General features: G+C 45.7%; 1 protein-coding gene across 1 annotated transcript in view; it reads left to right on the forward strand.

Annotated features, from left to right (window-relative positions):
• The window catches only part of LOC138265938 (zinc metalloproteinase-disintegrin-like VLAIP-B), a 206638-nt gene that overhangs the window by 174542 nt on the left and 8486 nt on the right, over positions 1 to 23610 (forward strand). Inside the window, exons 22-24 of the mRNA XM_069214136.1 lie at positions 472 to 525; positions 22344 to 22403; positions 23441 to 23530. Of these exons, the coding sequence (XP_069070237.1) occupies positions 472 to 525; positions 22344 to 22403; positions 23441 to 23530 (204 nt within the window). The remainder of the gene's footprint in view (positions 1 to 471; positions 526 to 22343; positions 22404 to 23440; positions 23531 to 23610) is intronic.

The following is a 23610-nucleotide window of genomic DNA, read 5'->3' on the forward strand; positions in this document are numbered from 1 at the left end:
AATATATTGTATAAGACCTCAATTCCGTATTTTAAACACACATTTACATTCTTTTCCTTTCTAGAGATACAATATACTCCTTATCTTGGAAATCTGCACCTGTAGCAGATGTCATTTGTACCAAACCTGTTGTGTGAAATCTTAAAATTGACAGTCCAGAATTGCTGTACTAGAATTGAGAATATAATAAAAAAGTGAATCATGGAATTGTTCTGGAAGAGAAAGCACACTTGATTGCAGCACTGTCTTTTTATGAAAAAATGTTGACACTGTAGATCTAGTAAATGTCAAGCAAACTTGCGTTTCAGGAGAGTTAAACATTTTTTGCATGGCTATTTGTATTGGTCAGGAGATCAGTAGCAGGAGTTGAATGGTACATCTGAATTTGTTTTAAGGATCTAGTTTTGAGCTGAAGCTGAAATCATTCAACAGGTTGATTTATCCTTTATATGCTTTTCAATTTCTATGCAGGCCTCCCCCAGCCCAGAACCTTCTCACCAGTCTTTCAATGTCAATGTATTAAAGGTAAGCTTAAGAACGCTGAATCTGATTTTCACATTTAGTTGTGAGCACTCTGTTCCTTTTAAATACACATTTCATTATTCTTTGCGCCTTTTTGTTATTGTATGGATTTCAGAGTAGATATTCCTCCACATTTTCAAGATACTTATTTGCAACTGATTTTCATCTTTTTACCATGTAATATATAGCCTTAAATGAAATTCATAGATCTGTTTGATAAGTGTCAGTTTTAGACATCCTAACTGATGGATTACCTCTTAATAACATGAATACATAACATAATGGTTTTGGTGGAGTTGCCCACCTTCTGGCACATTTATTGTGATATTTTTAAAATATATTAATTTGTAGGTTCTTTCGTATGTTTTGAGTAGATATCTGTTTTTGGTAGATTAACTGAAATTATGATGCCTTTGTATGGAAATCTCAATTTTTAATAGATTTTCATGAGTCTTCTCACTTTATTGCAGGCACATTGGCAGGTTGACCAGAAAGTAGATTGTCCACAGTTAGTGTGGTTGAAACAAGAAAACATCAAAACACACATCACTTTTTCCATCCACCAGCACTATATTTGTACACTCCCTTCTCTAGTAACCTTGCTAGGATAGGGATCTTTAGTGTTGCTTGCCCTCAATTTGCACACTTTGCTTTTGGCACTAAAGGGAACTGCAGAAACTGGGTTTGGACATCAAGGTTAAAGTTTGTGAAAACTAAATAAGTTTGAAGTTTGTGGTTGTCTGCCACATTCCGAAATGGCCGCCCTCTTACTATGTTCACTGGGGACACTGACATTCCACCTTAATCATAACTGCAACAGAAAAAGTACTGTGATGTGATTAAGAACCAGATCAATTCTCATATCCTAATTCAATGAACTATGCTTTGAGATTAGGAAAGTGCTTTCAAGGTTTTCCGCTCATAAATATAATTTTCCAGCCTAAAATTGTTTGTGAATGAAGTCAATTGTGAATATCCTGTGATGTAATCATGACGTTGATTGGTAAAGACATTACCAATACATTATGATTGGATTATTTATAGAGGGCCTTTTCATTTTATTAAAACACAACTCTGCCTCACATTAAGTTTGCATTGTCAGTTTACCTTTGTGAATTATGTAGTCTACATCTGCAAATAGGGCAATATTAAAGGGATCAAAACGAATGTAGTCTAAAAATGAGTACTTTGTAGCATTAGTAAAATCTTTGTACTGCATTGTGGGGTCCATTGTGGATTCCATTTGTCATTTGTTTGAATGAAGGTCCATTTCAATGGTGCCTTAGTTCTTTATAAAATCGGTTTCACACATTATAAAAATTGGAAATGTGAACGTCTGAGAGTAAGTCAAGGTTCATCAGAAATTCAGTGGTTGTGTAAAAGATCAAGTAACGCACATACTGCATTTGGGTAGTCCAAGCTGGCATTTTGAGAAATTAAAGGAGGTTGGTAAGATTAACACATTGTTGTGTGAAATTCCGCTATGGTTGGCTAACTTCAGAAAATTCAAAGCAGGAGACCATTTGTAAAAAAAAAGTATGGTTCACACTCAAAAAATCACAAAAAAATGTGAAGGCAAATTCTATACAACATGCAAAGCTTTAAAAGACAATTTGAGAAGCTGCTCCTCGTTGATAAAATTGCCCAGCATGTTACAAACATGAACTTAGAAAGAAGTGCCATGGAAACACTGACTAATCATTAATGAGTCAAACGTTGTGTGATTGGCTATGACACAAAAAAAGTCCCACACCCTTAAAGTTCAGTATTTGGGGTTCTTCTACCAGTAACACATGCTCCTTGTGCAGATCTTCAGGATGATTATAGAACCACACTGTGGATAAAATGCATCTTTTTGAAGCTTCCAATTTGAATATAGTAATTGTTGGAAATACTTTGACCCTGGGACAGGAAGTTTAAATCTTATGAACTTAAAGACAAGTGTCATATTTCACATGCATGTTATAACTAAAGTCTAGGATGCACAGATGTGTCATTTTTCCATCTGTTGTACTAAATCTTTAAAGTACTTGCAGGCTCTAAGGCACTCTAGCCATAGTTTGTTGAGCAAAATACATATTGACTGCAATCCCCTGTTATTAACCCCTTTGGTGCGAAGAACGATTCCAAGCCGTCCTTCCACACCAGGCAGGAAATCATTTCCTCCAACTGAAAAGAGATTCCCAGCACCAGAGGCTATTACTTTTTTTTTCCCCACCTAAATGACAATCTGTGCACGTGGTGCCGGTAGGTTCATTTCACGATCACTACATTAGCGCTCGGGGAGTATCATTTCACTATCACTGCATTAGTGCTCGGGGGGGCTATCTTAGCCCTTTCTCCCCTGAGCACTGAATCAGATGGGGGAGGTGTAGGAAGTTGGCTCTGTATGCACTATTTCAAAGTAAGGAATAGTATGCACAGAGTCCAAGGGTTCCCCTTAGAGGTAAGATAGTGGCAAAAATAGATAATACTAATGCTCTATTTTGTGGTAGTGTGGTCGAGCAGTAGGCTTATCAAAGGAGTAGTGTTAAGCATTTGTTGTACATACACACAGGCAATAAATGAGGAACACACACTCAGAGACAAATCCAGCCAATAGGTTTTTTTATAGAAAAATATATTTTCTTAGTTTATTTTAAGAACCACAGGTTCAAATTCTACATGTAATATTTCATTTGAAAGGTATTGCAGGTAAGTACTTTAGGAACTTTGAATCATTACATTAGCATGTATACTTTTTACATAAAACACAATAAGCTGTTTTAAAAGTGGACACAGTGCAATTTTCACAGTTCCTGGGGGAGGTAAAGTATTGTTAGGTTTCACAGGTAAGTAAGTCACTTACAGGTTTCAGTTCTTGGTCCAAGGTAGCCCACCGTTGGGGGTTCAGAGCAACCCCAAAGTCACCACACCAGCAGCTCAGGGCCGGTCAGGTGCAGAGGTCAAAGAGGTGCCCAAAACACATAGGCTTCAATGGAGAGAAGGGGGTGCCCCGGTTCCAGTCTGCCAGCAGGTAAGTACCCGCGTCTTCAGAGGGCAGACCAGGGGGGTTTTGTAGGGCACCGGGGGGGACACAAGTCAGCACAAAAAGTACACCCTCAGCAGCGCGGGGGCGGCCGGGTGCAGTGTGCAAACACGCGTCGGGTTTACAATGGTTTTCAATGAGAGACCAAGGGATCTCTACAGCGTTGCAGGCAGGCAAGGGGGGGGGCTCCTCGGGGTAGCCACCACCTGGGCAAGGGAGAGGGCCTCCTGGGGGTCACTCCTGCACAGGAGTTCCGTTCCTTCAGGTGCTGGGGGCTGCAGGTGCAGGGTCTTTTTCAGCCGTCGGGAAATAGAGTTCAGGCAGTCGCGGTCAGGGGGAGCCTCGGGATTCCCTCTGCAGGCGTCTCTGTGGGGGCTCAGGGGGGACAACTTTGGTTACTCACAGTCTTGGAGTCGCCGGAAGGTCCTCCCTGAAGTGTTGGTTCTCCACCAGTCGAGTCGGGGTCGCCGGGTGCAGTGTTGCAAGTCTCACGCTTCTTGCGGGGAGTTGCAGGGGTCTTTAAATCTGCTCCTTGAAACAAAGTTGCAGTTCTTTTGGAGCAGTGCCGCTGTCCTCTGGAGTTTCTTGTCTTTCTTGAAGCAGGGCAGTCCTCAGAGGATTCAGAGGTCGCTGGTCCCTTGGAAAGCGTCGCTGGAGCAGGTTTCTTTGGAAGGCAGGAGACAGGCCGGTAAGTCTGGGGCCAAAGCAGTTGGGGTCTTCTGTTCTTCCTCTGCAGGGGTTTTTTCAGCTCAGCAGTCCTCTTCTTCTTGTAGTTTCAGGAATCTGAATTCTTAGGTTCAGGGGAGCCCTTAAATACTAAATTTAAGGGCGTGTTTAGGTCTGGGGGGTTAGTAGCCAATGGCTACTAGCCCTGAGGGTGAGTACACCCTCTTTGTGCCTCCTCCCAAGGGGAGGGGGTAACATCCCTTATCCTATTGGGGGAATCCTCCATCTGCAAGATGGAGGATTTCTAAAAGTTAGTCACCTCAGCTCAGGACACCTTAGGGGCTGTCCTGACTGGCCAGTGACTCCTCCTTGTTGTTTTCTTTGTTTCCTCCGGCCTTGCCGCCAAAAGTGGGGGCCGTGGCCGGAGGGGGCGGGCAACTCCACTAGCTGGAGTGTCCTCCGGTGCTGTGACAAAGGGGTGAGCCTTTGAGGCTCACCGCCAGGTGTGACAGCTCCTGCCTGGGGGAGGTGTTAGCATCTCCACCCAGTGCAGGCTTTGTTACTGGCCTCAGAGTGACAAAGGCACTCTCCCATGGGGCCAGCAACATGTCTCTAGTGTGGCAGGCTGCTGGAACCAGTCAGCCTACACAGATAGTCGGTTAAGGTTTCAGGGGGCACCTCTAAGGTGCCCTCTGGGGTGTAGTTTACAATAAAATGTACACTGGCATCAGTGTGCATTTATTGTGCTGAGAAGTTTGATACCAAACTTCCCAGTTTTCAGTGTAGCCATTATGGTGCTGTGGAGTTCGTGTAAAACAGACTCCCAGACCATATACTCTTATGGCTACCCTGCACTTACAATGTCTAAGGTATTGCTTAGACACTGTAGGGGCACAGTGCTCATGCACTGGTGCCCTCACCTATGGTATAGTGCACCCTGCCTTAGGGCTGTAAGGCCTACTAGAGGGGTGACTTATCTATACCTGCATAGGCAGTGAGAGGCTGGCATGGCACCCTGAGGGGAGTGCCATGTCGACTTACTCGTTTTGTTCTCACCAGCACACACAAGCTGGCAAGCAGTGTGTCTGTGCTGAGTGAGGGGTCTCCAGGGTGGCATAAGACATGCTGCAGCCCTTAGAGACCTTCCTTGGCATCAGGGCCCTTGGTACCAGGGGTACCACTTACAAGGGACTTATCTAGATGCCAGGGTGTGCCAATTGTGGATACAAAAGTACAGGTTAGGGAAAAAACACTGGTGCTGGGGCCTGGTTAGCAGGCCTCAGCACACTTTCAATTCAAAACATAGCATCAGCAAAGGCAAAAAGTCAGGGGGTAACCATGCCAAGGAGGCATTTCCTTACAGGAGGTATCATTGGAAATGGGAGAATCTACCCCTTCCAATGGCACCTTTCCCTAGTGGATTCCTGCTTGAGGATCACCACAGGAGGGTGGACCCCAAACAGGTGGATTCCTGATCCACCCACTAGACACTATGGAAGGGGAGCAACCCCTTGGGCAAGGGCTTGTTCTTCCCCCCTAAAAAATAGTCAGTCTTTCTGCCCCCTGGGGGAGATACAGGACCATTACCCCCATCAGCCATCCAAGGCTTGCAGAAAGCCCACTAGACACCACAGATTGTGTGGTTTTTTTTTTTCTTGTAGGGGTGGGGGCTGCCCAGGCCCTTCCCCCACCCCCAAAATGGAAACAGTCTTTCTCTCTGAGGGGACAATTGCCCGCATCTGCACCAACACAGTCCACCCCCACTACCCCCGGTGGGCAGAAAGCCCATTAGATCCCCAGGAAGTTTTTATTTTTGTAGTGGGCGTGGCTGCCCAGCATGGCCATGCCCCCACCCCCTAAAAGTTGGGAAATAGTCCTTTTTGCCCCCTGAACCCCTCTATTCTCCCCCCACCCCCACCTTGGAGCACATTGGACAATTGCCCCATATGACTCAAGGAGGGGAGAAAACCCACCCCTCAAAAATAGGGAAGAAGCCTTTCTGCCCCACGGGGTGCAGAAAGCCCATTGTATGGCAGCAATATATATTTTTTAAACATAATGGGGTGGGCCTTCCCCAGCCTAACATCAGACCTCACCCTCACCCCTAAATCCTCAACAGTTGTTCTGCTCACATGCAGACTAAAGCATCTCATCCCAATGGCAAACAAGAGGATGTTGGGAGTTGTTTTTACAAATGGGCCAGGAGAGCGTGGCTAACTCCCAGTATCCTCCCACTTGCAATGGTGAACAGCTGCACTTTTTGGGCTTGGGTAAGCTGCCACTCATAAAAACCTACCAGACCCAGACAGTTCTGAAAACTAGACATCTGGGGAGCCCAGAGTAGTGTGGTATGCCTGCATCCCACACCACTTCCTTACGCACAATGCTCTGCAAACCTCAAAAGTTGAGTAAAACACAAATTTTTCTCACATATCTGTGATGGAAACTTCTGAAACGCACAATATTTCTATGACCCATCACTGCCCAACGTCTGCGGAAAAAAATGCTCCACCACTTGTGTGGTTGTATCTAGTGCCTGTGAAAGGAACAGATCCAACCGATGTCAATAAGAGTCCCCTCGCAAGGGCTCCATTGTCCTTGGTTTGATCCGTTCTGGTCACTGGCGCTAGGCCCAGCCACACAAGTGGTGCAGCTTTTTGATTGGCACAAGTGGGGCAACGCTGAGTGGTACGCATGTTGTGGGTTCCAGAAGTTCTGTCACAGACATGTAAGAAAAACATATGATTTCAGGCAAGCTTTGAGGTTTGAAGGCCAATGGTGGTAAAAAACCCTCCTGGGATCCATGCAGGTCATACCATCCATGATTCCCCAGGTGACGGCTGAGCTAGGGTCCAAAAAACACAGCTCTCCACCTTGCAAAAAAAAGGTCAGTTTTGTGTGGAAAAATTTGATGTATCCATGTTGGGTTTTGGGCAGCTTCTGTCGCCAGCAGTAGGCCTCCCCAAATAAGTGAGATATCATTTTTATCAGAAGACATAGGGGTATGCTGGATGGAACATAGTTTGTAGCTTCTTGCAGATTCCAGAACTTTCCATTGCAGAAATATGAGAAAAATGTATTTTGTTTAGTCAAAGTTTGAGGGTTGCAAAAGATTCTTGGTAAAACAAGCTGAGAGCTATGCAGGTCGCCCCATTCTGGATTCTCCTAGGTTTCTCGTTTTTAAAAATGTATAGGTTTGCTATGTTTCCCTAGGTGCCTGCTCAGCTAGGGCCCATAAACCACAGCTACCTACTTCGCAATTTTTTTTTAGATTTTGCATAGAAACATTTGAAGTATCCATGTTGCATTTTGGGCAATTTCTTGTTGCAACCACTAGGCCTACCCACTCATGTGAGGTACCATTTATATCGGGAGACTTTGGGAAACACAGACAAGCAGAACAAATTTTACTTCCAATTGTATTTCTCTGCATTTGCACCTTCCAAATGTAAGTTAATGTGTGAAAAAAGTCATTTTGAGAAATGCTCTATAATTCACATGCTAGTATGGGTACCCACAAATTCAAAGATGTGCAAATAACCCGTGCTTCTAATCTTCATACCTGGTTCCCAGTTCAGAAATACAGATGTTTCCTTGATAACTATTTTTCACATTTTATATTTTACAATATGAATTGCTCTATACCCAATACACAGTTAAAAACCATTGCAAGGTGCAGCTCAATTGGTTCTGGGTACCTTGAGTTGTTAAGTTCCACAACCCTACATATCCCGACAACTAGACGGGCCTAGCAGGTGTAATATAGCTTTTGTGAATCAGCCATCATGATGAGAAGTTACAAATAAAAACATTGTCATAAATGCCTGTTTTTTTTCTTACAAATGTTCAATATTATTTATTTCCATACTTTGTTTCTTTGGGAAAACGTGGAAGCATCTACACAAATTACCCCTTGCTGAATTCATAATTTGGTCTAGTTCTCAGAAATGTATAGCTTTACAGGATCTACCCTGGGTTTCACACCCGTTTGCATCACAAACTGGAAGGAGGGTGAACACACAAAAAAATTGGAAATATGGACTAGCTCCCTGCACAATGCCATAACTGTTTTAAAGTATTTAGTCCTCTAAATCAAGCCTGCCTGTTCCTGAAAGCTGGGAAATGGTAATTTTAGCACCACCAATCTTTCACTGAAGTCATTTGCAGGTTAAAAAACAGGCACATTCTTCTGCAGCACTTTTTCCCCCATTTTTCCCAAAAAGCTAATTTAGCTATATTTAGGCTAATTGTTCCACCCCCTCTCAGGGAATCCACAAACCCTGCGTACCTTTAGAATCTCTCTTGATGTTGGAAAAATGGCGCACATTTGGCATGGATAGCTTACGTGGACAAAACTTTATGGAGGCCTAAGCCCGAACTACCCCAAATAGCCAAATAAAGGCTTAGGGGTGGGGGGGATGTGAGCAGTGAAAGGGTTAAGAAATCCAAGACTTTCTACAATAATCACAGCCATTCGAGCCCTTGAGGCCACTCAAAAGCGCACTTTCGTTTTTACTTTCACTATTGTTTGCCCAGCAACCTGCTGTAAAAAGTTGAGTAGAGTTGTGGAGCATTTATTTTTGAGGGGGACCATGTCTCTTGAATTCTGTGCTTCAGACAAAGAGAAGGCTTATTAAGCATTACTTTATCATGTAATTTTAGAATTCCAAAGTATATATACAATCATCGAGAAAAAAGAAAAAATGCAAATATACTTCAACCACCTAGGTGCTCTCCGTGTGAACACTTGGAGGCACAAGACTGCAGGAAAGGTCTTCTTATTAGAGCACACAACGCTGTCGAGACATTCAAAATCTTCTTTATGTACAGTTTTAAAAAATAAGTTCACTCGTTCCAAAGTAAAATATGTGCCATAATTGCAACATTATGTCTACTAAATCCATAGGAGTGGCTGAAAATGGCACTTTTGACTCGCTGACTCTTGCAAGAAGCCTAAAGGCCTTTTCCAGTACAAAAGTAGCATTGCCAGAATAGTGAGGCCAGTCAGTACATGTTGAGAAAAAACACAGCCGACGTCTGAAAGCATTATTCTTCATTAGTCTAATACTTAATACACGAACTATTCTATTGGGATAGGAATCCTGCCTTTGCAAAGGGCTGCCATGTTGATCTTGTTTATGTTGAGGTCACAACGTCTCATTAAAACGAGTTTATATCATATTGAAGTGTGATTCCCATGTCCCAATATCCCTCTGTGTTCTGCGGCTTCAGCTTGCTAGAGTCCAAGCAAGGCTGGGATTGGTGGCAAGCAAGGCTGGGATTGGTGGTTCTGAGGAGGACTACCTATGAGACAGTGCTTAATTTGTAAATAAAAAGGTGCCGGTGCTCAAAGCCCTCCACTTAAACACGCGGCTGCTGCAATTAAATGTGTGAACACAGAGTATTGAGGCAGCGTAATCCTGAAGCCATCTATGGCCTCTTTAATCCATTTAAAGCCTCTACCTGCCCCTTCAGCTCACTCTTGCAGCTTTCTAATTTCTCCCTTTGTCACTTGTAGGAGGTTGGCTCTGTATATGCTATTTCAAAGTAAGGAATAGCATGCACAGAGTCCAAGGGTTCCCCTTAGAGGTAAAATAGTGGTAAAAATAGATAATACTAATGCTCTATTTTGTGGTAGTGTGGTCGAGCAGTAGGCTTATCCAAGGAGTAGTGTTAAGCACTTGTTGTACATACACATAGACAATAAATGAGGTACACACACTCCGAGACAAATCCAGCCAATAGGTTTTGTTATAGAAAAATATCTTTTCTTAGTTTATTTTTAGAACCACAGGTTCAAATTTAACATGTAATATCTTGTTTGAAAGGTATTGCAGGTAAGTACATTAGGAACTTTGAATCATTTCAATTGCATGTATACTTTTCAAGTTATTCACAAATAGCTACTTTAAAAGTGGACACAGTGCAATTTTCACAGTTCCTGGGGGAGGTACGTTTTTGTTAGTTTTACCAGGTAAGTAAGACACTTACAGGGTTCAGTTCTTGGTCCAAGGTAGCCCACCGTTGGGGGTTCAGAGCAACCCCAAAGTTACCACACCAGCAGCTCAGGGCCGGTCAGGTGCAGAGTCCAAAGTGGTGCCCAAAACGCATAGGCTAGAATGGAGAGAAGGGGGTGCCCCGGTTCCGGTCTGCTTGCAGGTAAGTACCCGCGTCTTCGGAGGGCAGACCAGGGGGGTATTGTAGGGCACCGGGGGGGACACAAGCCCACACAGAAATTTCACCCTCAGCAGCGCGGGGGCGGCCGGGTGCAGTGTAGAAACAAGCGTCGGGTTTGCAATGTTAGTCTATGAGAGATCAACGGATCTCTTCAGCGCTGCAGGCAGGCAAGGGGGGGCTTCCTCGGGGAAACCTCCACTTGGGCAAGGGAGAGGGACTCCTGGGGGTCACTTCTCCAGTGAAAGTCCTGTCCTTCAGGTCCTGGGGGCTGCGGGTGCAGGGTCTTTTCCAGGCGTCGGGACTTAGGTTTCAGAGAGTCGCGGTCAGGGGAAGCCTCGGGATTCCCTCTGCAGGCGGCGCTGTGGGGGCTCAGGGGGGACAGGTTTTGGTACTCACAGTCGGAGAGTAGTCCGGGGGTCCTCCCTGAGGTGTTGGTTCTCCACCAGCCGAGTCGGGGTCGCCGGGTGCAGTGTTGCAAGTCTCACGCTTCTTGCGGGGAGATTGCAGGGTCTTTAAAGCTGCTCCTCGAAACAAAGTTGCAGTCTTTTTGGAGCAGGTCCGCTGTCCTCGGGAGTTTCTTGTCTTTTTCGAAGCAGGGCAGTCCTCCGAGGATTCAGAGGTCGCTGGTCCCTTGGAAGGCATCGCTGGAGCAGAGTTCTTTGGAAGGCAGGAGACAGGCCGGTGAGTTTCTGGAGCCAAGGCAGTTGTCGTCTTCTGGTCTTCCTCTGCAGGGGTTTTCAGCTAGGCAGTCCTTCTTCTTGTAGTTTGCAGGAATTTAATTTTCTAGGGTTCAGGGTAGCCCTTAAATACTAAATTTAAGGGCGTGTTTAGGTCTGGGGGGTTAGTAGCCAATGGCTACTAGCCCTGAGGGTGGGTACACCCTCTTTGTGCCTCCTCCCAAGGGGAGGGGGTCACAATCCTAACCCTATTGGGGGAATCCTCCATCTGCAAGATGGAGGATTTCTAAAAGTTGGAGTCACTATAGCTCAGGACACCTTAGGGGCTGTCCTGACTGGCCAGTGACTCCTCCTTGTTGCTTTCTTTGTTCCCTCCAGCCTTGCCACCAAAAGTGGGGGCCGTGGCCGGAGGGGGCGGGCAACTCCACTAAGCTGGAGTGCCCTGCTGGGCTGTGACAAAGGGGTGAGCCTTTGAGGCTCACCGCCAGGTGTCACAGCTCCTGCCTGGGGGAGGTGTTAGCATCTCCACCCAGTGCAGGCTTTGTTACTGGCCTCAGAGTGACAAAGGCACTCTCCCCATGGGGCCAGCAACATGTCTCTAGTGTGGCAGGCTGCTGGAACTAGTCAGCCTACACAGACAGTCGGTTAAGTTTCAGGGGGCACCTCTAAGGTGCCCTCTGGGGTGTATTTTGCAATAAAATGTACACTGGCATTAGTGTGCATTTATTGTGCTGAGAAGTTTGATACCAAACTTCCCAGTTTTCAGTGTAGCCATTATGGTGCTGTGGAGTTCGTGTTTGACAGACTCCCAGACCATATACTCTTATGGCTACCCTGCACTTACAATGTCTAAGGTTTTGTTTAGACACTGTAGGGGTACCATGCTCATGCACTGGTACCCTCACCTATGGTATAGTGCACCCTGCCTTAGGGCTGTAAGGCCTGCTAGAGGGGTGTCTTACCTATACTGCATAGGCAGTGAGAGGCTGGCATGGCACCCTGAGGGGAGTGCCATGTCGACTTACTCGTTTTGTCCTCACTAGCACACACAAGCTGGCAAGCAGTGTGTCTGCTGAGTGAGAGGTCTCCAGGGTGGCATAAGACATGCTGCAGCCCTTAGAGACCTTCCTTGGCATCAGGGCCCTTGGTACTAGAAGTACCAGTTACAAGGGACTTATCTGGATGCCAGGGTCTGCCAATTGTGGATACAAAAGTACAGGTTAGGGAAAGAACACTGGTGCTGGGGCCTGGTTAGCAGGCCTCAGCACACTTTCAATTGTAAACATAGCATCAGCAAAGGCAAAAAGTCAGGGGGCAACCATGCCAAGGAGGCATTTCCTTACACAACCCCCCCCCAAACGAAAGAGGATGAAACTAACCTTTCCCAAGAGAGTCTTCATTTTCTAAGTGGAAGAACCTGGAAAGGCCATCTGCATTGGCATGGGCAGTCCCAGGTCTGTGTTCCACTATAAAGTCCATTCCCTGTAGGGAGATGGACCACCTCAACAGTTTAGGATTTTCACCTTTCATTTGCATCAGCCATTTGAGAGGTCTGTGGTCAGTTTGAACTAGGAAGTGAGTCCCAAAGAGGTATGGTCTCAGCTTCTTCAGGGACCAAACCACAGCAAAGGCCTCCCTCTCAATGGCACTCCAACGCTGCTCCCTGGGGAGTAACCTCCTGCTAATGAAAGCAACAGGCTGGTCAAGGCCATCATCATTTGTTTGGGACAAAACTGCCCCTATCCCATGTTCAGAGGCATCTGTCTGCACAATGAACTGCTTAGAATAATCTGGAGCTTTTAGAACTGGTGCTGAGCACATTGCTTGTTTCAGGGTGTCAAAGGCCTGTTGGCATTCCACAGTCCAGTTCACTTTCTTGGGCATTTTCTTGGAGGTGAGTTCAGTGAGGGCTGTCACAATGGATCCATATCCCTTCACAAACCTCCTGTAATACCCAGTCAAGCCAAGGAATGCCCTGACTTGAGTCTGGGTTTTTGGAGCTACCCAGTCCAGAATAGTCTGGATCTTGGGTTGGAGTGGCTGAACTTGGCCTCCACCTACAAGGTGGCCCAAGTAAACCACAGTTCCCTGCCCTATCTGGCATTTGGATGCCTTGATAGAGAGGCCTGCAGATTGCAGAGCCTTCAAAACCTTCTTCAGGTGGACCAGGTGATCCTGCCAGGTGGAGCTAAAGACAGCAATATCATCAAGATAAGCTGTGCTAAAGGACTCCAAGCCAGCAAGGACTTGATTCACCAACCTTTGGAAGGTGGCAGGGGCATTCTTTAAACCAAAGGGCATAACAGTAAACTGATAATGCCCATCAGGTGTGGAGAATGCTGTTTTCTCTTTTGCTCCAGGTGCCATTTTTATTTGCCAGTACCCTGCTGTCAAGTCAAAGGTACTTAAGAATTTGGCAGCACCTAATTTATCTATGAGCTCATCAGCTCTAGGAATTGGATGAGCATCTGTCTTGGTGACAGAATTGAGCCCTCTGTAGTCCACACAAAACCTCATCTCTTTCTTTCCATCTTTGGTGTGAGGTTTGGGGACTAAGACCACTGGGCTAGCCCAGGGGCTGTCAGAGCGCTCAATTACTCCCAATTCCAGCATCTTGTGGACTTCCACCTTGATGCTTTCCTTAACATGGTCAGACTGTCTAAAGATTTTGTTTTTGACAGGCATGCTGTCTCCTGTGTCCACATCATGGGTACACAGGTGTGTCTGACCAGGGGTTAAGGAGAAGAGTTCAGGAAACTGTTGTAGGACTCTCCTACAATCAGCTTGCTGTTGGCCAGAGAGGGTGTCTGAGTAGATCACTCCATCTACTGAGCCATCTTTTGGGTCTGATGACAGAAGATCAGGGAGAGGTTCACTCTCGGCCTCCTGATCCTCATCTGTTACCATCAACAGATTCACATCAGCCCTGTCATGGAAGAGCTTAAGGCGGTTCACATGGATCACCCTCTTGGGGCTCCTGCTTGTGCCCAGGTCCACCAGGTAGGTGACCTGACTCTTCCTTTCTAGCACTGGGTAAGGGCCACTCCATTTGTCCTGGAGTGCCCCCTGGGAGCCACAGGCTCCAGAACCCAGACTTTCTGCCCTGGTTGGAACTCCACCAGTGCAGCCTTTTGGTCATACCAAAACTTCTGGAGCTGTTGGCTGGCCTCAAGGTTTTTGGTTGCCTTTTCCATGTACTCTGCCATTCTAGAGCGAAGGCCAAGTACATAGTCCACTATGTCTTGTTTAGGCTCATGAAGAGGTCTCTCCCAGCCTTCTTTTACAAGAGCAAGTGGTCCCCTTACAGGGTGGCCAAACAGAAGTTCAAAGGGTGAGAATCCTACTCCCTTCTGTGGCACCTCTCTGTAAGCGAAAAGCAGACATGGCAAGAGGACATCCCATCTCCTTTTGAGTTTTTCTGGGAGCCCCATGATCATGCCTTTTAATGTCTTGTTGAATCTCTCAACTAAGCCATTAGTTTGTGGATGGTATGGTGTAGTGAATTTGTAAGTCACTCCACACTCATTCCACATGTGCTTTAGGTATGCTGACATGAAGTTGGTACCTCTGTCAGACACCACCTCCTTAGGGAAACCCACTCTGGTAAAGATACCAATGAGGGCCTTGGCTACTGCAGGGGCAGTAGTCGACCTAAGGGGAATAGCTTCAGGATACCTAGTAGCATGATCCACTACTACTAGGATGTACATATTTCCTGAGGCTGTGGGAGGTTCTAGTGGACCAACTATGTCCACACCCACTCTTTCAAAGGGGACCCCCACCACTGGAAGTGGAATGAGGGGGGCCTTTGGGTGCCCACCTGTCTTACCACTGGATTGACAGGTGGGGCAGGAGAGGCAAAACTCCTTAACCTTCTGGGACATATTGGGCCAGTAGAAGTGGTTGACTAACCTCTCCCACGTCTTGGTTTGTCCCAAATGCCCAGCAAGGAGAATATCATGGGCTAAGGTCAGAATAAACTCTCTGAACGACTGAGGCACTACCACTCTCCTAGTGGCACCAGGTTTGGGGTCTCTGGCCTCAGTGTACAGGAGTCCATCTTCCCAATAGACCCTATGTGTTCCATTTTTCTTGCCCTTGGACTCTTCAGCAGCTTGCTGCCTAAGGCCTTCAAGAGAGGGACAGGTTTCTTGTCCCTTACACAGCTCCTCCCTTGAGGGTCCCCCTGGGCCTAAGAGCTCAACCTGATAAGGTTCAAGCTCCAAAGGCTCAGTTCCCTCATAGGGCAGAACTTCTTCCTGAGAAGAGAGGTTCTCTTTTTCTGACTGTGTTGCAGTTGGTTTCCCAACTGACTTTCCTTTTCTCTTGGTTGGCTGCGCCATTTTTCCAGACTCCAGCTCTACTTTTTCACCCTGTGCCTTGCATTGTGCTCTTGTTTTTACACACACCAGTTCAGGGATACCCAGCATGGCTGCATGGGTCTTTAGCTCTACCTCAGCCCATGCTGAGGACTCCAGGTCATTTCCAAGCAGACAGTCTACTGGGATGTTTGAGGAGACCACCACCTGTTTCAGGCCATTGACCCCTCCCCATTCTAAAGTTACCATTGCCATGGGATGTGCTTTAGTTTGATTGTCAGCATTGGTGACTGTATAAGTTTTTCCAGTCAGGTATTGGCCAGGGGAAACCAGTTTCTCTGTCACCATGGTGACACTGGCACCTGTATCCCTCAGGCCCTCTACACTTGTCCCATTAATAAAGAGCTGCTGCCTGTATTTTTGCATGTTAGGAGGCCAGGCAGCTAGTGTGGCTAAATCCACCCCACCCTCAGAGACTAGAGTAGCTTCAGTGTGGACCCTGATTTGCTCTGGGCACACTGTTGATCCCACTTGGAGACTAGCCATTCCAGTGTTACCTGGATTGGAGTTTGGAGTGGAACTTTTCTTGGGACAGGCCTTGTCTCCAGTTTGGTGTCCAGACTGACTACAGTTTCGACACCAGGCCTTTTTGGGATCAAAGTTTTTACCCTTGTACCCAGGATTGTTTTGTGAAGAGGCTCTGGGCCCACCCTCCTGTGCAGGTTTTTGGGGGCCTTTAGAAGACTCTTGACTATTTTTATTTTTGGTTGTCTCACCACCTTTCCCCTGGGGAGGTTTTGTGACCCCTTTCTTTTGGTCACCCCCCTGTGGAAGTTTTGGACACCCTTGTCTTGACCCAATGGTCCGCCTTCTTTCCCAATTCTTGGGGAGAAATTGGTCCTAGGTCTACCAGATGCTGATGCAGTTTATCATTGAAACAATTACTTAACAGGTGTTCTTTCACAAATAAATTGTACAGCCCATCATAATTACTTACACCACTGCCTTGAATCCAACCATCTAGTGTTTTTACTGAGTAGTCTACAAAGTCAACCCAGGTCTGGCTCGAGGATTTTTGAGCCCCCCTGAATCTAATCCTATACTCCTCAGTGGAGAATCCAAAGCCCTCAATCAGGGTACCCTTCATGAGGTCATAGGATTCTGCATCTTGTCCAGAGAGTGTGAGGAGTCTATCCCTACACTTTCCTGTGAACATTTCCCAAAGGAGAGCACCCTAGTGAGATCTGTTCACTTTTCTGGTTACACAAGCCCTCTCAAAAGCTGTGAACCATTTGGTGATGTCATCACCATCTTCGTATTTAGTTACAATCCCTTTAGGGATTTTCAACATGTCAGGAGAATCTCTGACCCTATTTATGTTGCTGCCACCATTGATGGGTCCTAGGCCCATCTCTTGTCTTTCCCTCTCAATGGCTAGGATCTCTCTTTCCAAAGCCAATCTTTTGGCCATCCTGGCTAACTGGATGTCCTCTTCACTGGAGTTATCCTCAGTGATTTCAGAGGTGTTGGTCTCTCCTGTGAGGGAACCAGCATCTCTGACTATTATTTTTGGAGTCAGGGTTTGAGAGACCCTGTTCTCCCTAGATAGGACTGGTAGGGGGGAATTTTCCTCCAAGTCACTATCCTCTTCCTCTGAGTTGCCACCCTCAGAGGGGTTGGCCTTTTCAAACTCTGCCAAAAGCTCCTGGAGCTGTATTTTGGTAGGTTTGGGGCCCATTGTTATTTTCTTTATTTTACAGAGTGACCTTAGCTCCCTCATCTTAAGATGGAGGTAAGGTGTGGTGTCGAGTTCCACCACAGTCACATCTGTGCTAGACATTTTGCTTCTAAAAGTTGGAATACTTTTTAAGAATCTACAACTGGTTCTAGAATCTAATTCAAACTTTTACAAACTTTTAAACTCTAAAAGAAATGCTAAACAGGATCTAACACAAGGCCCTAGCAGGTCTTTTAAGAATTTAGAAAACTTTTCAAATTGCAAAAATCAATTTCTAATGACAATTTTGGAATTTGTCGTGTGATCAGGTATTGGCTGAGTAGTCCAGCAAATGCAAAGTCTTGTACCCCACCGCTGATCCACCAATGTAGGAGGTTGGCTCTGTATGTGCTATTTCAAAGTAAGGAATAGCATGCACAGAGTCCAAGGGTTCCCCTTAGAGGTAAAATAGTGGTAAAAATAGATAATACTAATGCTCTATTTTGTGGTAGTGTGGTCGAGCAGTAGGCTTATCCAAGGAGTAGTGTTAAGCATTTGTTGTACATACACATAGACAATAAATGAGGTACACACACTCAGAGACAAATCCAGCCAATAGGTTTTGTTATAGAAAAATATCTTTTCTTAGTTTATTTTTAGAACTACAGGTTCAAATTTAACATGTATTATCTTGTTTGAAAGGTATTGCAGGTAAGTACATTAGGAACTTTGAATCATTTCAATTGCATGTATACTTTTCAAGTTATTCACAAATAGCTACTTTAAAAGTGGACACAGTGCAATTTTCACAGTTCCTGGGGGAGGTACGTTTTTGTTAGTTTTACCAGGTAAGTAAGACACTTACAGGGTTCAGTTCTTGGTCCAAGGTAGCCCACCGTTGGGGGTTCAGAGCAACCCCAAAGTTACCACACCAGCAGCTCAGGGCCGGTCAGGTGCAGAGTCCAAAGTGGTGCCCAAAACGCATAGGCTAGAATGGAGAGAAGGGGGTGCCCCGGTTCCGGTCTGCTTGCAGGTAAGTACCCGCGTCTTCGGAGGGCAGACCAGGGGGGTATTGTAGGGCACCGGGGGGGACACAAGCCCACACAGAAATTTCACCCTCAGCAGCGCGGGGGCGGCCGGGTGCAGTGTAGAAACAAGCGTCGGGTTTGCAATGTTAGTCTATGAGAGATCAACGGATCTCTTCAGCGCTGCAGGCAGGCAAGGGGGGGCTTCCTCGGGGAAACCTCCACTTGGGCAAGGGAGAGGGACTCCTTGGGGTCACTTCTCCAGTGAAAGTCCGGTCCTTCAGGTCCTGGGGGCTGCGGGTGCAGGGTCTTTTCCAGGCGTCGGGACTTAGGTTTCAGAGAGTCGCGGTCAGGGGAAGCCTCGGGATTCCCTCTGCAGGCGGCGCTGTGGGGGCTCAGGGGGGACAGGTTTTGGTACTCACAGTCGGAGAGTAGTCCGGGGGTCCTCCCTGAGGTGTTGGTTCTCCACCAGCCGAGTCGGGGTCGCCGGGTGCAGTGTTGCAAGTCTCACGCTTCTTGCGGGGAGATTGCAGGGTCTTTAAAGCTGCTCCTCGAAACAAAGTTGCAGTCTTTTTGGAGCAGGTCCGCTGTCCTCGGGAGTTTCTTGTCTTTTTCGAAGCAAGGCAGTCTTCAGAGGTCGCTGGTCCCTTGGAAGGCGTCGCTGGAGCAGAGTTCTTTGGAAGGCAGGAGACAGGCCGGTGAGTTTCTGGAGCCAAGGCAGTTGTCGTCTTCTGGTCTTCCTCTGCAGGGGTTTTCAGCTAGGCAGTCCTTCTTCTTGTAGTTTGCAGGAATCTAATTTTCTAGGGTTCAGGGTAGCCCTTAAATACTAAATTTAAGGGCGTGTTTAGGTCTGGGGGGTTAGTAGCCAATGGCTACTAGCCCTGAGGGTGGGTACACCCTCTTTGTGCCTCCTCCCAAGGGGAGGGGGTCACAATCCTAACCCTATTGGGGGAATCCTCCATCTGCAAGATGGAGGATTTCTAAAAGTTGGAGTCACTTCAGCTCAGGACACCTTAGGGGCTGTCCTGACTGGCCAGTGACTCCTCCTTGTTGCTTTCTTTGTTCCCTCCAGCCTTGCCGCCAAAAGTGGGGGCCGTGGCCGGAGGGGGCGGGCAACTCCACTAAGCTGGAGTGTGACAAAGGGGTGAGCCTTTGAGGCTCACCGCCAGGTGTCACAGCTCCTGCCTGGGGGAGGTGTTAGCATCTCCACCCAGTGCAGGCTTTGTTACTGGCCTCAGAGTGACAAAGGCACTCTCCCCATGGGGCCAGCAACATGTCTCTAGTGTGGCAGGCTGCTGGAACTAGTCAGCCTACACAGACAGTCGGTTAAGTTTCAGGGGGCACCTCTAAGGTGCCCTCTGGGGTGTATTTTGCAATAAAATGTACACTGGCATTAGTGTGCATTTATTGTGCTGAGAAGTTTGATACCAAACTTCCCAGTTTTCAGTGTAGCCATTATGGTGCTGTGGAGTTCGTGTTTGACAGACTCCCAGACCATATACTCTTATGGCTACCCTGCACTTACAATGTCTAAGGTTTTGTTTAGACACTGTAGGGGTACCATGCTCATGCACTGGTACCCTCACCTATGGTATAGTGCACCCTGCCTTAGGGCTGTAAGGCCTGCTAGAGGGGTGTCTTACCTATACTGCATAGGCAGTGAGAGGCTGGCATGGCACCCTGAGGGGAGTGCCATGTCGACTTACTCGTTTTGTCCTCACTAGCACACACAAGCTGGCAAGCAGTGTGTCTGTGCTGAGTGAGAGGTCTCCAGGGTGGCATAAGACATGCTGCAGCCCTTAGAGACCTTCCTTGGCATCAGGGCCATTGGTACTAGAAGTACCAGTTACAAGGGACTTATCTGGATGCCAGGGTCTGCCAATTGTGGATACAAAAGTACAGGTTAGGGAAAGAACACTGGTGCTGGGGCCTGGTTAGCAGGGCTCAGCACACTTTCAATTGTAAACATAGCATCAGCAAAGGCAAAAAGTCAGGGGGCAACCATGCCAAGGAGGCATTTCCTTACATCACTCTTTTTCGTTTTTCTCTTCCTCAGTCTTTCCCATATGTGTCTTTTGGTCGCAGCAAATGCTTGAGGCAGAAGAATAAGCCCCGACCCTCACAAGTGCAGGTGCTCAGCACCGGAAACAACAAGCCCAAATTAAGCACTGCTGTGAGAGCACAGTTACTGCTGTTTGGGGCTGAGACACATTGCCGAACACAAAATACTGAAATTCATTGGCCTCGCTTACAATGGGGGTCGCACTAATGGGTTCAGGGTCCCTCTGTATGGCTGCCCCCCCATCAGCGCCACAGGGACTACAGGGGTTTGTGTTACACCCCTGCTGAGACAGCCAGTGTGTGAGCACCTTCCTTCCGCGTTTTAGAGAGATGGTGCACAGCAACCGTGTGTCTGTCCCAAAAACACGAGTTTAGTATTTTCCTCCATCTGTGGTGCCTCAATGTGTTCATGTAGCAGTACACTGTTCATCTCGCAGCTTCTGAAGGTTCCACCATAGAGGATGGAACATTGTGATTCGCTTATAGCTTGCCCCAATTTATTATCAGTGAACAGTGAGAGAGTGTCTTGTTAGGTTGCATGTTGCGACGTCGGGACAGGCCTGTAATGAAAAATAAAACACAGTAGAATATATTAAATGGTACCCTCGCATATCTGGTGCATACATACATAGTTTTATGAGGTAATGCGGCCACTCTGAATATAGTGACTTTTAATCCTAGAGATGTACATTATCATTACGCTATATTTAAGTAATGTTAGCATAATAAATTACAACACAGAATTACAACATTCCATTCCAATTTAATTACAATCATGTTAATGCTATAATTACATTATAGTTTTAAAGTGTAATAGGTTGAATACATTGCAGTATGAAATTAGAACTCATTTACAAAATTATCACATTTGCGCCAGTAGTGCAGCAGTGGAATTACATCGTGGTCATACAAATTATTCACAACATAATCAATTTTAAATGTATTACTTATACATAATGTCACCCCAAAAGCATGCATTTATGTATTTATGTGAATTGCCCCGCTTTGTGTTAAAAGGTTGTCACTTGTGCAGATCAGCACAAACATCTGTAGAAATTAGCCCCACGACAAATTCACAAAAATAGTCCTATTGGAATTACATAAAAAAATTAAAGTTTCAGCACTGGTGCTAACAAAAGAGAAAAGTGTACCTTTTTCCCCAAAAAAACGCAGTTTGCATGTGTGCTGCAGCCCACAATACATATCCAATGTCTGGGATCTTCTGACTGTCTATAGGAATTTGTACTGAAAAAATGTTACATGTACAAATTCTACGCTAGACGGTGCTCAATCAACTCTGCACCACGGTGTTAGTCTGTGCATTGCAGAAGTTAGCCTAATTAGAGCACCACTCAGGGTATGGCATCAGCAGGCATTGCTAAGTAGATGTGTCCCTGTGCTGTTTTTCCCCGTTGTGTAACCCATTTAAGCAAATTTGGTTGCTGCTTGCTTGAATAGTTAGTAAATCAGGACGTTAGTATTCATTCAAGTGGTGAAACTTCATTGTTTTCCTTAGCTGGAGAGGGGAGTACGGTTCTGATCTTTATGTAAATGTTGGCCTAGAACCTGTACAAGAAGAATGCCAGTTCCCTATATTTTCTGCCTTTCTTCCATTTATTTCTTTACGTATTGGAGGTCTCCGGCTGCGTCAGAATACAGCAGAGCTGATTTGTTTTTTCCTATAGGGTCGTGGGTAATTCATGGTATCCTAGTAGGTGATCCTGCTCGTCTTGAACATGATGATGGAACGCAAGGAAAGCCACTTGAGTTCCATTCGGGTAGGGGTGATCTGGTCGAATAGTTTCAAGCCCTTGATGGAGCATGCTGTGAAATGTCCAATACCTTTCACTCGAGCCACTGTGATGTCTTAGAAGCTATAAAGTTGTGTGTTGAATCCATCCCGATGTAAGATCATGAAAACTTGGACAATAATTCAAAAATCTGTTTGATAACATAATACAATGACGTTACATAACAATGAGTAGGTATGAAAGTGTAAGAAAAGCATATTATATTAATATGATTTAATCACTGTTCATTTTGGGGATTTTATGATTGATAAGGTGACATTATGATCTTACATTTGAACCATGTGTCAAAATAATACCATACATTTTCCTCTTAAAATGTACTTTACTTTTCCGTCTGTAGCCAGTAAAACCAAGTACTCCACCACCTCCTGTTCCTGTCTCCAAGCCAGCTAGCACTTTTGTAAGTAAACTGAATGCTGTACAATAACATACCTATATTGTAAACGAGATAGAAGGCTTTAAGTCAACTGGTTGTAACACATACCTAGAAAATTAGTTTGGAAAAATAGGTAGCAAGTAGAGTGTTTTAATAGTGATGTTTGCTATAGAGTTTCACTTTGGAGGTGCTTGGCAATATTGTAGTTGTTCGATCCCTTGCTAAAATAATTTTGTAGATAAAGTACCTATCCTGCTGTAGTCTGTTGACTACTTCTGAGAAAGATAGCAACTAAGTGACTCGATTGGCATGCAAAATCAATTTCCTCTAGGAAGTGCTCAAAAAGACGATCTGTACCAGAAGCAGCAGCGTTCCAAACCACATGTGGTTTCATGTATTGTAAGCTAAGATGGGTGCAATGCTATATATCGAAAATAAAAGTAACTTGTAAGAAAACATTTAATGTCCACTGAAAGCAAATACTTATGATTTTTACGGGGGCGGAGGGCTGGACTTGACACTAAAATGCATAAATATTGAAACTCGTCTCATAATGCAGGAGCCCACATCTATAATGAGGACATAATAGCCTTCATTGTTGGGTCAAGGCAGTCCAGTAGCTGCATCCCACCTGGTAAATGCCAGAAGGGCTAAAGGGTCCCTCTGGCCTTTAAGGGACAGATTTGTCACACTGACACTAAAGGGGTGGATTCATGATGCCACAGTAGGTCTCAATACCCAAAGAGACATCATCAAACAATGAACAATTTGGAATGTCTATTGCTAGTAGTGTACCAATTAAGAACTGGGTAAAAAAACGGTTTATTTTACTCAATGCTGCATAAACCCTGTTAAATTCTGTAAGTCAGTGGTCCTTATGCCATTCCAGAAGAGCCTACAACAAACCACAACTCAGTTAAATGCCCGGGTTTAGTATTGCTGTAGTTAAGGTACATTATGTGTCAACATTCATGTTTTGTTTAATTTAAAAATGAGTTGATTAAATAAACCAGTGTCCAATGGATTTCAGTTTGTGTACAACATATTTTATTGCATATTAGGGACAGCAGTTGAATGTTCCTCCACCTGTTCCAGTGGCAAAGCCAGGTCAGCCAAAAGGTCTACCTGTTCGCCCACCAGCTCCTCCACAGGTAAGGTTATAGCCAAACTTTGCAAGGGTGCTTATCAATTTGACGTATCTGCACAGGTTAATATATTTTGCTCCGCTTTA

Source organism: Pleurodeles waltl, chromosome 11, assembly GCF_031143425.1.
Source record: "Pleurodeles waltl isolate 20211129_DDA chromosome 11, aPleWal1.hap1.20221129, whole genome shotgun sequence".
Lineage (NCBI taxonomy): Eukaryota > Metazoa > Chordata > Amphibia > Caudata > Salamandridae > Pleurodeles > Pleurodeles waltl.